Source organism: Pelobates fuscus, chromosome 1 (assembly GCF_036172605.1).
Source record: "Pelobates fuscus isolate aPelFus1 chromosome 1, aPelFus1.pri, whole genome shotgun sequence".
NCBI lineage: Eukaryota > Metazoa > Chordata > Amphibia > Anura > Pelobatidae > Pelobates > Pelobates fuscus.
Genome location: NC_086317.1, coordinates 400,744,844 through 400,762,963, shown reverse-complemented (window position 1 = coordinate 400,762,963; position 18,120 = coordinate 400,744,844). Strand labels below are relative to the sequence as shown.

The 18,120-nt window shown below is 42.6% G+C and overlaps 1 protein-coding gene across 1 annotated transcript in view; it reads left to right on the top strand.

Moving 5' to 3' along the window:
* CDK4 (cyclin dependent kinase 4) overlaps nucleotides 1-2,150 on the top strand; it is a 30,856-nt gene extending 28,706 nt beyond the window's left edge. The window contains exon 8 of the mRNA XM_063427774.1: nucleotides 1,036-2,150. Within this exon, the coding sequence (XP_063283844.1) occupies nucleotides 1,036-1,173 (138 nt within the window). The 3' untranslated portion in view covers nucleotides 1,174-2,150. The remainder of the gene's footprint in view (nucleotides 1-1,035) is intronic.
* Nucleotides 2,151-18,120: the final 15,970 nt, after the last annotated feature.

Here is an 18,120-nt window from a genome sequence, read left to right as displayed (position 1 = left end):
GTCCCCGCTGGGAAAAACAACAGGCTTCAATCCTGAAATCCCTCGGCCGGCATGCAGACCGCATGTCGGGCCCAAGATGGCTGCTGAACACCAACCACAAGAAAGCCCATAGACACAGGCATGGAGAGAGCACTTCAAAGCTCAGTTTGACTGCATCTGACGAGACTTTTGAAGGCGCATAGAGCATAACGCTACCCACCCCGTTATACCTACCGCACAGCGAACTGGAGCTGAAGCGGCGGCTTATCGACCCAGCGCCCACATGGAGATGCGACCATCTCGCTGACGGGCCTGCCGGCGGACTCCCCAAGCACCAAACCACACAGCAGCACAATGCCACCAAGCATGCACCTTACCACCTTGCAGCTGCGTCCCTGAACGGCACTCACAAGGGAGCCGACTCCAAGCTGGCATGCCGTTCAGTTGGAGAGATCACATATGGCGCTACAACCCACGGGCATTGAGACGGCCTGGAGGCCACAACCCAGTTACTGGACTCAGACGGAGCAGTCAGTGAAGTACACAACCACACAGGCACTTGGAACCGGCGGTGCTTTCACCTTCAGCAAGACGGACTCAGATTCCCTGGGTTTGGCAGGCTGTCACTAGTGGGCATTGGTTGAGCCGCCTCTGGCTACGGCTAAAGGCTGCCTAATGCACAGCTTACCACCAATACTCAGTTTGCCCGACCTGCTACCCAGCGATACCCGCAGAATCCGGCAATAAGCCTCTTGGCCAGCCAACCTATATATAAGTATTATATACCATATTATTTAGCAATGTTTGTCACCAGTAAGCCGCAAACTTAAGTACCCAGCAGTAATAACAACGTATAAAAAGAAATAAGAAACAGTTGTCCAAAATATAAGACATTGAAGTTTTGGTTATTTGGCTGGTCCTATTTTTAAATTACTTAATAAATATAAAAATGTAACACCTTATATGATTTGGTTTCATGCTTTTGTTTTAACAGGAAATAAACATTTTTTTTGTGATATGGAAAAAAGTATCTTAAAGTGTCTCTTTTCTTTCTAGGAAATGCTGACTTTCAGTCCTGAGAGACGAATATCTGCCTCCCAAGCTCTACATCATCTCTTTTTTACAGACACCACGGAGGCCTGTTCCAAACAAGAATCCTATTCTCACACCCAAACCCCAGCAGATGAGGTGTAAGGTAACCACAGTTGTCAAAAAGTGGATTACACCTGGACATTAAAAACTCTGCTTTCCATTTTAATCAAAAATTGAATTAAGACGAGAGAAGAGGACATCTCTTCTCTATTCGCATCTCCTTGTGGACTAAATTCCGTCAGCCAATGAGGAAGCCAGTCTTGTTCTCATGAGCTACGCAAGAATCACTGCCATTGAGCTTACCACTGCCTTCAAAATAATTACTGAACATCGTGTATTGAGTTACTTGCTTTTGTACCATGAAAAAAAAATATATATATATATATTCTAAGTTCTTTTGAACATTTCTACCCGGACTATACTGTGACTGACTGGATGGGAGAATGCGAGATGTGAATATGTCCCACATGATGGTTGGTACTGGACCAGTTAATTATCAGAACTTAAGTATCTTTTGCCGGATCAGCTAGTTTTGGATGCAAAAGCTGCAGTCTGATGGATTAACAGCCTTTTAGTCTTGCGTGCCAAATGTCTATCTGCATTTTTTCATAATAATTTTTTTAAATAGTGTTTCTGACCAGAACATTTGGACTTTTATCTAAAACTGGTCCCTAGCTATATTGTCACGACACTACACCCATCTGTTAAAAAAGTTACATGAACGTGATAAAAAAAATCTTTTAAGTTACTAGAAAATACAAATTGCACAATTCCCAGTTTGAAAAAAAATACATTTGTGTGCTGGGGAAATATATGGTCAATATTTGTTATGCATTTCATCATGTCGTCTTATCACCTGAAAGTTTCAGGGTTTTTTTTTCGTTCTAGGCATGGTTGTTCTCTAAAGGACCTAAGATGATGCATAACATTTATGGAGTTAGTAGCATATTATGGGGTCTTGAGCATCATAAAGATGAATCGTATTGAACTCTTTCTATAGAGCTGTTCAGACTGCAGAATACTTTTCTATATTCTCTGTTTCGTATGCTTTATTATTATTAAAAAGAAATGTAATGTCACAGTTGTCTGTGATTTATTGTCTGTCTGACATGTCATGTGCTGAAAACCAGTTAAATCATCAGATTTGATTACATTTCTTTTTTATAACAAATTATTATTATACTTTTATTTTATAAAGTGCCAACAAATTCTGTAGCGCTGTGCATCGTCGGCACAATTGGTAAAACACACAAAACGTACATTACATCTGAGACAATACAAAAATTGACAAACAAATACAGATGGAGTTTGGGTGCCTATTCCCGTGGGAGCTTACAATCTAGATGGAGGGAGAAACAAACCGGGTATTGGTCTCAAGTGATTTATCTTTCGCCTGTTTTTTTATTTATTGTTTTTTTTTCTTCCCAAATTATTTATTTAATACTGAAATGGGAGCTATGGTCTTGCATGGTGGTAGGAAGTTGATTACAAATTTGCAGTTTTTGTCCAACTACTATTGTAAGCTTGTTTGAGCAGGGTCTTCTTCACCTCTAAATAATCTAGATAACTTCTATATATGTAGAGCGCTGTGGAATATGTTGGCGCTATGTAAATGATAATAATAATATGGCAGGTTTATTCGTAAAAATGTGCACAGTTTGGAATTCAAAGCGAATTTAACATTTCAGGACAAAGTGAAATCATTGCTGACTTTTTCCAAATTCTCTATTTGGGCCTCAAATTTGAAATCTACGCTGAATTCCAGACAATTCACATTTTCGTGAATGATTTTTTTTATTGAAATTTAAGCCTGTTTATTACATAAACTAAGATAGGTAGAGGATTGGATTGGCATCAGAATGGCATATTTTTGGCCAAAATGGAAATCTTGTCCAACGTAGCTAGTTTTCCAACTCAATAATTTAATACACAATACTGTGGTCAGTGTTCTAAAATCCATGGTTCATTGAATAACCCCAAAAAGGTTTAAATGCGTGTCAGAAATATTGTAAATAAACATCACAAATCCTGCTTTTAATGTGTTTTCCTTTTTTTTTTTTTTCATTGTCTGGTCTTTAACCCCTTAAGGACACATGACATGTGTGACATGTCATGATTCCCTTTTATTCCAGAAGTTTGGTCCTTAAGGGGTTAAAGAGTTACAGGGACTGTGGTCTTTGCATACAGAGAGTTGTGAATGGTTGGTTCTGGCATTGGCCATAGATTTCATTCTATTCCCAGAATCCATTGTGATGTTATATTTAGTTGGATTTTCTTCATTTAGTGACTGTCTTTTGTATATTTCTGTGTTAACGTTTCAGTAACAGGCCCTGCAATCCAGCATACATATTTGAAATAGGTTTTCTTTTTTCTGTTCATTGATTGAATTTTAGTTTTTAACACATTTATATTTTGACAGATGAAATGTTACCATTGTGACACTTTTCAACCACAATTAGCTACTAATAAAGTATTCTTATGACAATTTACAGAAGTTTTTTGTTTTTTTTTGGACTGGTAATCTGTCTATGACTGCTTTGCATTGCAGGGGTATGTTAAGTTACATTACTTATTTTACATAATCGGTATCCACTTTTTGTATTATGCAGTGATCAAGGGACCCTACAAACCAGACTCCTATTGATTGTATGGAAACTTTTTCCCATTGATGAGTTATGACCCCAAACAAATCTTTGTTAAATCCCTGTAAACAGAGAATATATTGCTCTCCAAGTCTGACTCTCTTAACTCACAAAAATGCACTAGAGAGGAACTAGGAGATTAACAATGAAACATACCCCAACCACGTTTCCACATTTTAAAAGCCACGTTTAACACGTTTGCCTTAGCAATTTCAAATGATGGACTGCAGCCCTCAGAGCCCTGCCCTACAAAATATAAATAGGACCAACACCACAATTTTAAAAGTAAAACAGCTGGGTATCTAATTTTTTGTATAAAATTCCCCTTCTTATTCAAATATATTGACTAATAAAAGAAGAAGAAACTTATGCAATCAGAAGCATAGGGGGCTTGCATTGGGTGCCGAGATTGTCATAAACACAAAGCACACATCAAGAAAACAAACCTCTCCCCATAAACACAAAACTGCAAGCAGCTCCCACACATACACAGATAAACAGTCCAGACACGTCACACATACAGATGTATATTTAGGGACACAAACTAAAGTATCCTCACTACCAGACACAGTCGGACAGAAATACACACTCTCAGACACGCTGTGTTACTGTCAATTTGTGTAATTGTTTGCCTCTGTGTTTGTGTATGTGTTAGCATATCAGAGTCTACATACACATGTGTACATGTATGCATGCATATGTGTATATTCATGTATCCAAAGATGCAATGCGGCAACATATTCAATATACATGGGTGGTGTGTGTTTATATATATATATATTTGTGGTCAAGGCATAAAGCCGTAGAATTAGTAACTTAAAACAAACAGGACATGAAAAGTCAGTTGTGGTGTGCCGTAACTGACGACGCAGTAGGCCTGAAATAAAAGAGGGCAAAAAGATGTAACCAGTTTATTCAGCCTACAATACAGTATAAGATTATCACACAATCATATTCTTGAATACTAGGCGTACTTCTTGAACTGGCTGGGGAATGTATCGTGTATAAGCTGTGGACTTCCAGCGGCCCATAATTTTAATGATGTGTGCTGGGATATTCTTTTTTTATAATTAGTTTTTTTTTTTTTATAATTAGTAGTGGTAAACTCTTTGGGCCGAAGGAACCCATAGAATGCCAAGTAGATGGCTGTTTTAATGACCTGGTTTGTGCGAGTCTCAAACGGTGAAGTGTCTAAAAGATTCGACAGTGACTGAAATAGAATATCGTGTATAGGTAATCTGGAAGGTGTAGGTGCCGGGGTGGAGTCCTTGATACCTTTCAATACAGACTTTACTTGATAAGAGGACAGGAACCGTTGTTTATCAGGCCATGTGGTGAGGATGTGGTGTTGAATACCCGTGATGTATAATTTACCGTATATACTCGAGTATAAGCCGAGTTTTTCAGCACATTTTTTGTGCTAAAAAACCCCAACTCGGCTTATACTCGAGTCAGAGTCTGTATTATGGCAATTTGCATTGCCATAATACAGACCGGGGGAGAGGGGTGCTGGCAGAGCTGTACTTACCTGTCCTGCAGCTCCTGTCAGCTCTCTCCTCCTCTGCGCCGTCCGTTCAGCACCTCGGTCTCGCGAGACTTACACTGGGAGCTGACAGAAGGAGCTGCACAGACCGCGCGGAGGAGGAGAGAGCTGACAGGAGCTGCAGGACAGGTAAGTAACAGCTCTGCCAGCCCCCCCTTCCCCCCACTGAACTACCAATGACACTGGACCACCAGGGAAGGAGCCCCCCTCCCTGCCATGTATCAAGCAGGGAGGGGGGACGAAAAAAAATATAATTAAAAAAATAAATAAAAATAATAATTAAATAATAATACAAAAAAATAATAATAATAAAAAAAAAAAAATTAATAATATATTAAATGCCCACCCCCACCAACACATACACAAACACACACTGCATCACACACACTCACACTTCATTCATATACACACACTGCACTCACACACACTGCATTCATACACACACTGCACTCCCACACACTGCATTCATACACACACTGCACTCACACACACACTGCACACACTCACACTTCATTCATATACGCACACTGCACTCACACACACTGCACTCACACACACTGCATTCATACACACACTGCACTCACACACACACTGCACTCACACACACACTGCACACACTCACACTGCATTCATACACACACTGCACTCACACACACTGCATTCATACACACACTGCACTCACACACACACTGCACACACTCACACTGTATTCATACACACACTGCACTCACACACACTGCATTCATACACACACTGCACACACTCACACTTCATTCATATACACACACTGCACTCACACACACTGCATTCATATACACACACTGCACTCACACACACTGCACTCACACACACTGCACTCACAGACACTGCACTCATAGACACTGCATTCATTATATACACACACTGGAAATAAATATTCAATTAATATATACGCACACACACTGCACTCATACACGCACTGCACTCACACACTGCATTCATACACGCACTGCACTCATACACGCACTGCACTCATACACGCACTGCACTCATACGCACACACTGCATTCATTATATACACACACTGTAAATAAATATTCAATTAATATAATTTTTTTAGGATCTAATTTTATTTAGAAATTTACCAGTAGCTGCTGCATTTCCCACCCTAGTCTTATACTCGAGTCAATAAGTTTTCCCAGTTTTTTGGGGTAAAATTAGGGGCCTCGGCTTATATTCGGGTCGGCTTATACTCGAGTATATACGGTAATGGTGTTGAAGTATAGTTTTAAGTGAAGATGGCAAAAAGAAATAAACGCAATCATAGTGCTCATGGCAAATTTGTCAGAAATGTTGTGTTCCATCACAAATTTATTAAACATATGAAAAGCCCTGTCATAAACCTTTCTAGTGTTTACAGAAAGCCCTAATTGTGAGAGATGATATCCGTGAGCGAGTAATCTGTTTAGTCCAATATCATCTCCTGCCACTGTGGTACTGGAGTGGGTATTAAGGCCGCTGTGGGAAGGGCCGCCCGGAACTGCTGAAAACGAGATCGGGATAAATGGTCAGCGGCAACATTGAGAATCCCAGGAACATGTATGCAATTCAGGAAAAAACTGTATTTCGCTGCTTGCCATGTGAGATTCCTAACAAACCGCATGATGGCCAGGGAAGCGGAACGTCCCTTGTTAACAATATGGCATGTTGCCATGTTGTCAGAGAAGCACCGCACCGACTTCCCTGACCAGACAGCTCCTCATTTTACCACTGCTGCCACAATGGGATAAAGTTCAAATAAAGCAGATGTGTCCTTGAACTCTGGTATCTCAGCAATTGCCTTTGGCCAGTTGCCCCACATCCATTCATTGCCAAAGATAGCGGCAAAACCGGAAGTGGCCGCAGCATCTGTCCAAATAGAAACAGACTCATCCGATAATACTGGTATGAATAAGCTCTTCCCGTTCCAGTGTCGTAAAAACTCCCTCCACATGTGTAAGTCAGCGGTGGCATGCACATCTAACATTAAACGGGAGGAGTCGATCTGAAAACGAGGAAATAAACTGAATAGTCGGGATATAAAAGCCCGCCCTTGAGGAATAATTTTCATGGCAAAATTAAGAGAACCCAACAGGGATTGCAACTCCTTTTTGCTGCAGGACTGTTCAGTTAAGTAAAAGTCAATGGCGGCCAGTATGCGTTCAATCTTTTCCCTGGGGAGACTAGCCTGCATGTGTACAGAATCCAGCACAACCCCCAGGAAGTTGATGACCGTATCGGGACCTTCAGTCTTAGTAGGCGAAATCGGGATTCCTAGTTGTGTAAAAAGCCGTGTTGTGGCCTGGAGGCTACTGGGAGGTAAGAGGTTGCTTTCTATGGAAAGAAAGTCATCCAGATAATGAATAATGGTGGGGCATCTACCGGTGTTAAGCAATATCCAACACAACGTCTCAGCAAACATATCAAAAATACGTGGGCTGCTCTTGGAACCGAATGTGAGACGAGTGAAAAAATAATATAACTCTTGCCATTTAACACCATGTAAATGCCACAGTGATGGATGAATAGGGAGTAGTTTAAATGCATTCATTATGTCCGTCTTACTAAGCCAAGCGCCTATTCCTGCTGAGAGGATGGCCGTGATGGCATTATCTATAGTTGCGTATTGCAGCGAAAACTCTTCTGACGGAATAAGTGAGTTAAGACTTGGTGTAGCTGATGCATGGGGAGCAGAGAGGTCAAGAATCAACCTTTGCTTGTTTGAGGATTTACCAGTGACGAGACCTATGGGGTTAGTTCTCCATACAGCAAAGGTGGAGAGTCAAAAGGGCCAATTACAAAACCTTGGTCAATCTCTTTCTGTATTAGTCGGTCAATAGCGTCAGGATCCGCCATGGCTGTTTGCAAGTTCTTGCATTCTAAGACCCCAGTAGGCATGTGGATAATACCCGTGTGAAAACCCGCCGTGAAACCTGACACCAAAAATTACACTAAGTGTTGGGAAGGGTGATCACATAATAACTTTCTCAGCAGTGAGACATCAATTGACGATAAATACTGCTTGAGGTATAATTTATTTGGGCACATTGCTTTAGAGTGAGCCCGGAAACATAAGGAACAAACATGAAGCAGCCTACATGCACTGAACCCGCAAGTGCCTGTATTAAAATTGTTGCAAACTTGCGACTGTCCCAGAAAAATTATATCACGGCCCAGTTTATCTTTAAGGACCTTGGCTGGTCTCCCAGTCGGTGTCATATTGGGAGGGGGGTAGAAAGTATTTACCTCTGGGGTATTGGGACATAGATTTGCCGTGTGTGAATTGGAAGCACAAATGGCACAAGCCGGTGTCTTGAGGCCCGCAAAGTGCCGACAAAAAAGCTCCGTATCCAGCACACTCCAGTCTACTTGATAACTAAACTGGGACAGAGCCGCCGACGCCTTTGCGGCGAAAGCACGGTGGTAGTCATAAAAAGCCGTACCACCATACGTGTGCCCCAAATCCACCAGCTTGTGTAGGTACAGATCCAATTTCTCCCTCCTATGGGGATGCACTGAGCAAACTACATCCCTGTAGGTCCCAAACGCCAGGACAAATTCAGGGATAGACAGCTTACGATTTAGTCTGGGGTCCCTAGATTTAAGTACCACGGATATATCACCATAAGCATACGTCTTATTTTCCAGGACATCTTGGGAGGCGATGAGTAGTGATACCAAATTAACCTCCTTCCCCTCCAAGATGTCCTTTCGCAAATTAGCAGGCACCAAGTGTGCCGGGTTAATAATATGCGCGTCTTTAGCACCCGTTGGAAAATTACCAGGAGAAGGGCTGGGGACAACCGCCGTGTCACTATTCGCCAAAGCCTTTTGCGACTGCTGTCGGGTCTCCATGTCCATTTTCTCCAGCTTATCGGTAATACGACCTAAAGAGGTCAAGACCGAGGATAAAATTGCGTGCAGATCAGAAGACTGACCGCTACTGGACCCTTCATCAGCCCCGGTATTATCAGTTTGAGTGTTTAAAAGTCTATACAATTCGGCTTTCCTAGCCGTAGCTGGGAATGGGATATTTATTTACCGTAATTCGGCGGTGATCCGCGGCACAGTCCAGGAGCGGAGAGATGAAGGGCTTGCATTGTCGTCTCGTTGAGATGGAGTGACTGATCTAGCAGGTGTGCTAGGGTAAAATTTCACTGGCTGCTTTAACTAGTGCCAAGCGGCGAAACAATTAAGACGATAGGTGGCAGGTGAGGCCCTGCTAGTTGCCAAGCGGCTGTGAGAGGCTCTACCTATGAGTTGGCCCGATTGGGGTACGAGGCCATTGACATTATGGCGGGGAGTTGGCCCCTCTGTGACAATAACCAGAAAAAGACAGAATGGGAGTGACAGGGGAGGCCCTCTCTATGCAACCGTTCGAGGCGGCTAACTATGATTTGGCCCGAGGGGATGTCGTACCTCCGTTTTGAGGATGGGTGTTGGCCTAGCGGGACCACTAACGTAAGGCGTAAAAGGCCAGGAAGAACGTACCTAGAGGCTTCTATGCTTAAGTGCCAGTGTATAACTATCTTCTGACAATAGTCGGGGACGGGAATCGTGTGGAATTGCGAAAAAAGGGACGTACCTGTTGAGCCAAGTATTTAGCCGGATAGGGTAATAAGGTGATCTGTAGGTCCTACAAGATTAAATAGTGAATTTAAAATTAAATTAATTTAATAACTATTTAGTGGTTTATCAAGATGTACCTTTAAATTCCCTCCTGTACCCAAGATACCTACCAGGTAGATTATCCTAAATTGGAGACTGGATCAAAAACCCAAAAAGGTTGCACGGATGGCCTAGCCTATAAATGTAGAAAGACCAATGGCTATGCAAAATCTCAAGTGGCTAGTTTATAACATAAAATTGACAGGTGTAACTGTACGTGTTTTAGGAATTTATGTGCAACATAAAAAAATGCCTCACATTGATTGCTTGCAGTATCTAGAACACGAAATGCCACCTGCCAGACCTGCATGTTATTTATCTGAATTCTGGTGCCGAGGCCAGTCACTAAAGCTGCATCAAATACTAATACTATATATGTAACACAATATGCTTCAAACTAGCACAACATGCAATAACTAGTATGACCACAAGGGGCCGACATAACCCTCCTAAACCACACAATGAAAGTACTAATGCGTAGTTTAATGAATAAATAACGAGAGTATTGGCCTGCCATATGAATATTACTTTAGCCAGGTATATGTACGTAAGATCGCGATCTGATTTGAACTAAATCATGCATAGAAACCGATTGTAAGTTTGCCCAGCGTACGTGCTGTTTCGCCCGCCCAAATACTCAAAATTGTGACGTAACGGAGAAGCTCAGTGTTGTATAGGGGTATCCCAAAATGACGCGGAGCGACCGCGACCGACGCACGACGGCAGCCACGACTTACAGTTAGTTGTGAAAACGGCACCAGTCGCCGGGCGCTTAGCCGGTATGTGGATACACCGAGGGAGACAGGACCACCGTGCGAGTTGAACCACCGTGCGAGTAGGAGGAACAGGGAAGTGCATCCACTGGATTCCTTGCGGAAAAGGAGATTTGCACGGACCGGAAGTTCGGTTATGCAAATCTCTAGACCTGAGACGGAAGTGAGTGAAGGGCTGGAGCTCCTTAAGAAGGGGAACCAAGCCCCTCCCACAACTTCAGGCCCTGCCTTTTATATATATTTATATATAGGAAACAAAGATATGTGAAAGGGGCTCTCTATCCCTATCTATCTATCTCTAGTAGCAGCGGTACACCTACAAGGAGTTTCCACAACCTTGTGACAAGCAAACAGAAAAACACAAGAGGTGGTGAACCACGCTTAGAAACAGTAAAAAAAATGGAGGAATACATACAACCAATAGAGGGAGTGTTCACAATATGTATCTTTACAGAGAAAATTAAAACTATATAATGGTGCAATACAACATAAAACATATATGACAATAAAAGAAAGGTGCCAATGTAACACTCACACTTTTAAGAGCTACTATAGTTCTATTTAGAAAGCTTGGACGGTATAATCCCCGTCTATAGATATAGTATTGAAACCCAGGAGTCTTGGCAACAATCAGCAGTATATGTCACAAACATAACGAGGGAACTCCAATAGTGTAAAACGGTATAGCAGTATATGGGTAAGTATCCTACTTACAATACCCAGAGCATGGACCTGCTCTGGTATGATGGGCTTGGGTGGACTGATCCCCACCTGTGGATAGATTGGGATGTCCAGTGAGCCAGTAAAACACTCCCTCTATTGGTTGTGTGTAATACTCAATTTTTTTTTACTGTTTCTAAGTGCTGTTCACCACCTTTTGTGTTTTTTTTTATTATGTATATATATGCACGCACAATTGAATGCATATGAGATAATGTATGTGTGAAAGGATTATAGACTTTGGTAAAAACAAAACACCTGCTTTCTTACCTGTCATTATTTGATACATGATTTTTTTTAACGTTTTTCCATCCAACAAAAATTATTTTTTTTGTGTCCGGTAAATAATGTGATATTTGTGCATACTGAAAAAAAAAAAAAAATACAATTAAACACAAACTTTCAAGAACATCCAAAATCCGCCGATTCTGGTGGTGTTTTCTTGTGCAAACTAATTGGTAGTGTAGGGGTTAACGTACTAAATAGCCCTTAGGTGTGAAGAGGTTAAGATTGTAAAGAGTGTACATCCATGCACAGAAAAATAAAGAATAAAAAAAAAAAAAAGATTGTAAAGAGCGTTAAACAGTTAAGAAAAACAACCTGCACATCTTCTTTCGATCTTTGTGTGTGTTGATTTTTTTGTTTGTTTTGTTTTCACATACATCCCTAAGTAACATGTAATAGCAACAGACTACATACTGGTGCTTTCACATCCTATACATGCATTAAGTAGATAGGCTGATAGCATTCTCACCTCAAAGGGTTATCCAGAAGGAAACCTCACTGACCCAACTACAAACTTCCTGTGTTAGCTGTAGATAACAATGTAAATTGGTATTGTCACAGACCACTAGCATAGAGACGGTAAAGACAAAATAACAGAAACGAGAGTGTGACGTTCATGTGGTGCCTTTTTAGAAGAATGACAGGAAGTGCAATTTATGGTAAATCAAAATGTTTTTTTTTTCTCTAATGTCTCTTGGGAAGAACACCTCAGAGATTTAAAGAACAATGTTACCACACGGAGGACCAAATCTCTGCTTGTTTCATCTTCCTGCCTTAGTCCGCTTGATGACAGCTTTTTGAAACTATGCATGGTCTTCAATGTGGCTAGACATCGTATCTGGCATATCGACATACTTGCACTTACTACATGTGAAGATGTCAGTCTGTACATTTATTTATGCTATGCACGAGGACCTCCAGGATCGCCAAAATCCCCATAGGAGAGAATTGAATAATGCTTTCCTATGGTGAGGTCTAATGCACACGAGCGCAGCCATTGCCGCACATGCGCATTAAGTCTCCCTCGTCGGCGGACATCGGCAGGGGAGGAGCGTGGGTGGATATGGATTCAGATAAGTGGCTGAAGGGGTTTTAACCCCTTCAGCGATGCGGGATGGGGGGCAGAAGGGAGGGGGGCACTCCAGCAGGGCCGGACTGGCCCACCGGGATACCGGGAAATTTCCCGGTGGGCCGTCGGCAACTGGGGCCGGGGTGACCTGCGGCCGCAGGGAGAACTTGAAAGGCGGCCGCAGGGGAAGCTTTCCATGAGGCCGGGAGCAGGCTCTTCTGGGGGAGCAGGCTGTTCTGTCTCTGCTCCCCCTCCCTCGCACGCAGCTTAATGAGACCGGAGCCGGAATATGAAGTCATATTCCGGCCCCGGTCTTTCTAGCGCGCGAGGGAGGGGGAGCAGAGACAGAACAGCCTGCTCCCCCAGAAGAGCCTGCTCCCGGCCTCATGAAAAGCTTCCCCTGCGGCCGCCTTTCAAGTTCTTCCTGCAGCCGCCAGCACAGCTACCAGTCTGCCCACCCACAGGCAGTGGCGTACTACTTCAATAAAATGTAAGTAGTCATTTTATGTGATGGGGCTAAATTAAGGGGGGGGGGGGTGGATAATGGATTAATTAAAGAATTAAAGGGGAGGGAGGTTTAATTAAGGGGGGGTGTATTAATTAAGGGGGGTGTATTAATTAAGGGGGGGTGTATTAATTAGAAGGGGTGTATTAATTAAGGGGGGAGTGAGTATTAATTAAGGGGGGTGTATTAATTAAGGAGGGTGTATTAATTAAGGGGGAGTGAGTATTAATTAAGGGGGTGTATTAATTAAGGGGGGAGTGAGTATTAATTAAGGGGGTGTATTAATTAAGGGGGTGTATTAATTAAGGGGGTGTATTAATTAAGGGGGGAGTGAGTATTAATTAAGGGGGGTGTATTAATTAAGGAGGGTGTATTAATTAAGGGGGGAGTGAGTATTAATTAAGGGGGTGTATTAATTAAGGGGGTGTATTAATTAAGGGGGGAGTGTGTATTAATTGAGGGGGGTGTATTAATTAAGGGGGTGTATTAATTAAGGGGGAGTGAGTATTAATTAAGGGGGGTGTATTAATTAAGGGGGTGTATTAATTAAGGGGGGAGTGAGTATTAATTAACGGGGGTGTATTAATTAAGGGGGGAGTGAGTATTAATTAAGGGGGGTGTATTAATTAAGGGGGTGTGTTAATTAAGGGGGGTGTATTAATTAAGGGGGGTGTGGATTAATTAAGGGGGGTGTATTAATTAAGGGGGGGTGAGTATTAATTAAGGGGGGTGTATTAATTAAGGGGTGTGTGGATTAATTAAGGGGGGAGTGAGTATTAATTAAGGGGGTGTATTAATTAAGGGTGTGTTAATTAAGGGGGGTGTATTCATTAAGTGGGTGTATTAATTAAGGGGGAGTGAGTATTAATTAAGGGGGGTGTATTAATTAAGGGGGTGTATTAATTAAGGGGGGAGTGAGTATTAATTAAGGGGGGTGTATTAATTAAGGGGGGTGTATTAATTAAGGGTGTGTGGATTAAGGGGGGTGTATTAATTAAGGGGGGAGTGAGTATTAATTAAGGGGGTGTATTAAGGGGGAGTGAGGATTAATTAAGGGGTGAGTGGATTAATTAAGGGGGATGTATTAATTAAGGGGGATGTATTAATTAAGGGGGGTGTATTAATGGGGGTGTGGGTTAATTAAGGGGGGTCTATTAATTAAGGGGGTGTATTAAGGGGGAGTGAGGATTAATTAAGGGGTGAGTGGATTAATTAAGGGGTGAGTGGATTAATTAAGGGGGATGTATTAATTAAGGGTGTGTGGATTAATTAAGGGGGGTGTATTAAGGGGGAGTGAGGATTAATTAAGGGGGTGTAATAATTAAGGGGTGTGTGGATTAATTAAGGGGGTGTATTAATTAAGGAGTGTGTTGATTAATTAAGGGGGTGTATTAATTAAGGGGGAGTGAGGATTAATTAAGGGGGGTGTATTAATTAAGGGGGGTGAGGATTTATTAAGGGGGTGTATTAATTAAGGGGGGTGTGGATTAATTAAAGGGGGCTGTGGATTAAAGAATTAAAGGGGGAGTTTTACATAATGGGGGTGCCGGGTTTTTTTGATTAAGGGGGTTGCAGTATTCTATTTATTAAGGGAGGATGTGCACTGCAGATTTTTGTTTTTTGTTAAGGGGGTGTGCAGGGTTTTTATAAGGGGGTGTGCAGGTTTTTTGTTATTAAGAGGGGTTGTGCACGTTTTTGTTTTTTATTAAGGGGGTGTGCAGGGTTTTTTATTAAGGGGGTGTGCAGGATTTTTATGTGTAGGGAGTGAATTAAATTTATGCGATCGGGGTGCAGGGTTTTTATGTGTAGGGAGTGTCTGAAATTTATGTGATTGGGGTGCAGGGTTTTTATGTGTAGGGAGTGTCTGAAATTTATGTGATTGGGGTGCAGGGTTTTTATGTGTAGGGAGTGTATGGCATTTATGTGATCGGGGTGCAGGGTTTTTTATATGAAGGGCGAGACAAGGGGCTTTGTAGAAAGGGGCAGGGCAGGGCAGGAGTTTTCTAGAAGGTTCTCACCAGCCCCTTTCTACAAAAGCACTGGTCTTCCCCCTTCTACAAAACTGGCGCATTTTACAAATTTTACAAGCAGTTTACAAATTTGTGCAATAAATATTATTGAAAACATTGAAAAAATATGTGGGTGTTTTCTTACATTTTTATTATAGGGGGGGGGGGGGGGGGGTTGCCACACTCAGGGTCCGCCCCGGGTGCCAAATGCTCTAGGTACGCCCCTGCCCACAGGTGCTAAAAAATATGTATGTAAGTGGAAGTGTGTGTGTGTGTGTCATGGTGTGTGTGTGTGTGTGTCATGGTGTGTGTGTGTCATGGTGTGTGTGTATGTGTCTGTGTCATGCTGTGTGTGTGTGTGTCTGTATCATGCTGTGTGTGTGTGTGTGTGTCTGTATCATGCTGTGTGTGTGTGTGTGTGTGTGTGTGTGTGTGTGTGTCTGTATCATGCTGTGTGTGTGTGTCTGTCTGCGTCATGCTGTGTGTGTGTGTCTGCGTCATGCTGTGTGTGTGTGTCTGCGTCATGCTGTGTGTGTGTGTGTCTGCGTCATGCTGTGTGTGTGTGTCTGCGTCATGCTGTGTGTGTGTGTCTGTGTCATGCTGTGTGTGTCTGCGTCATGCTGTGTGTGTGTGTGTCTGCGTCATGCTGTGTGTGTGTGTCTGTGTCATGCTGTGTGTGTCTGTATCATGCTGTGTTTATGTCTGTGTCATGCTGTGTTTATGTCTGTGTCATGCTGTGTATCTGTCTGTGTCATGCTGTGTCTGTATCATGGTGTGTGTCTGTCATGGTGTGTGTGTGTCTGTCTGTGTCATGCTGTTTGTGTGTCTGTGTCATGCGGTGTGTGTGTGTGTCTGTATCATGCTGTGTGTCTGTCTGTGTCATGCTGTGTCTGTATCATGGTGTGTGTCTGTCATGGTGTGTGTGTGTCTGTCATGGTGTGTGTGTGTCTATCATGGTGTGTGTGTGTGTGTCTGTCATGGTGTGTGTGTGTGTGTCTGTCATGGTGTGTGTGTGTGTCTGTCATGGTGTGTGTGTGTCTGTCTGTGTCATGCGGTGTGTGTGTCTGTGTCATGCGGTGTGTGTGTCTGTGTCATGCGGTGTGTGTGTCTGTGTCATGCGGTGTGTGTGTCTGTGTCATGCGGTGTGTGTGTGTGTCTGTCTGTGTCATGCGGTGTGTGTGTCTGTGTCATGCTGTGTATCTGTCTGTGTCATGCAGTGTGTGTGTATCTGTCTGTGTCATGCAGTGTGTGTGTGTCTGTCTGTGTCATGCAGTGTGTGTGTGTCTGTCTGTGTCATGCAGTGTGTGTGTGTCTGTCTGTGTCATGCAGTGTGTGTGTGTCTGTCTGTGTCATGCAGTGTGTGTGTGTCTGTCTGTGTCATGCAGTGTGTGTGTGTCTGTCTGTGTCATGCAGTGTGTGTGTGTCTGTCTGTGTCATGCTGTGTGTGTGTGTCTGTCTGTGTCATGCTGTGTGTGTGTGTCTGTCTGTGTCATGCTGTGTGTCTGTCTCTGTGTTACGCTGTGTATGTGTCTGTGTTACGCTGTGTGTGTGTCTGTCTGTGTTACGCTGTGTGTGTGTCTGTATGTGTCATGCTGTGTGTCTGTCTGTGTCACGGTGTGTCTGTATCATGGTGTGTGTGTGTGTGTCTTTGTCTGTCATGGTGTGTGTGTGTGTGTCAGTCGTGGTGTGTGTGTGTGTGTGTGTGTGTGTCAGTCGTGGTGTCTGTGTGTGTTTTTAAAAATAGTGTTTTACTCACCTTTTTTTTTTTTCCAACGTCGTGCTGGTCTCTGCCTCTATGACTGAGATCATCAAGCTTGATGATCTCAGCCAATCCGCACTGACACAGGAAGCGCCTCTAGTGACCGTCTGAGTGTCTGTCACTAGAGGTGTCACTAGGAAGCAATGTAAACACTGCCTTTTCTCTGCAAAGTCAGTGTTTACATTCAAAAGCCTGCAGGGACAGGCTATAGACACCAGAACCACTACATTAAGCTGTGTGTGTGTGCGCCTGCTAGTGAGCTTGCTTGCATGTGTATGTGTGTGTGTGTGTGTGCCTGCTAGTGAGTGAGCTTGTGTTTTTATGTCAATAAGCTTATGTATATTAGTGAAATTGTTTGTCTATGAGGCTGTGTATCAATGAGCTTGTGTGTGTCAGTGAGATTGTCTGTGTCTGCAGAGTATGCTTACTGTATAATTAAATGTTTTACTCTGAAAGGACCAATATATTATATTAGAAAAAGCTATATATATATATATATATATATATTGCGACAATATATGGCGCAATGACTTATGGGGCTGGCATAGATTTTTTTTTCCAGGGCTGCTTTGTATCCCCAGTCCGGCCCTGCACTCCAGGATTCTGCAGTGCCAGGAAAATGGGTTTGTTTTCCTGGCACTAGAGAATCCCTTTAAAGAGAATGTGTCAAAGGATATCCTTATATCTTTAGATAAAGGAAAGGTCATCATTAACCTCTTGTTCCTGACTACTTGTGTAATACTCTGTCTCATTTGCTGTTAAATCCTCCCTTTGTAAAGTTGTAAATAGTAATTTGAACATATATAGTCACGTATCCCAATGTAAACCGTGTAAGAACTTGAAAGAGGCTTGCAGATGTATCAAACTGGAGTTTCAATACAACTTTGGTTGAGAATAAACTGGGCTAACATGCTCTTAGCCTGTCATTGCCATCCAGTGTTGATAGCCAAGCAGCAGGATAGGCCCATTTTTTTTCCAAAACAGCTTTAAAATGTAAGGAATACACAAATTAAAAATACCTTTTGAATACATACCCTGAAAACATACAAAAGGTAATG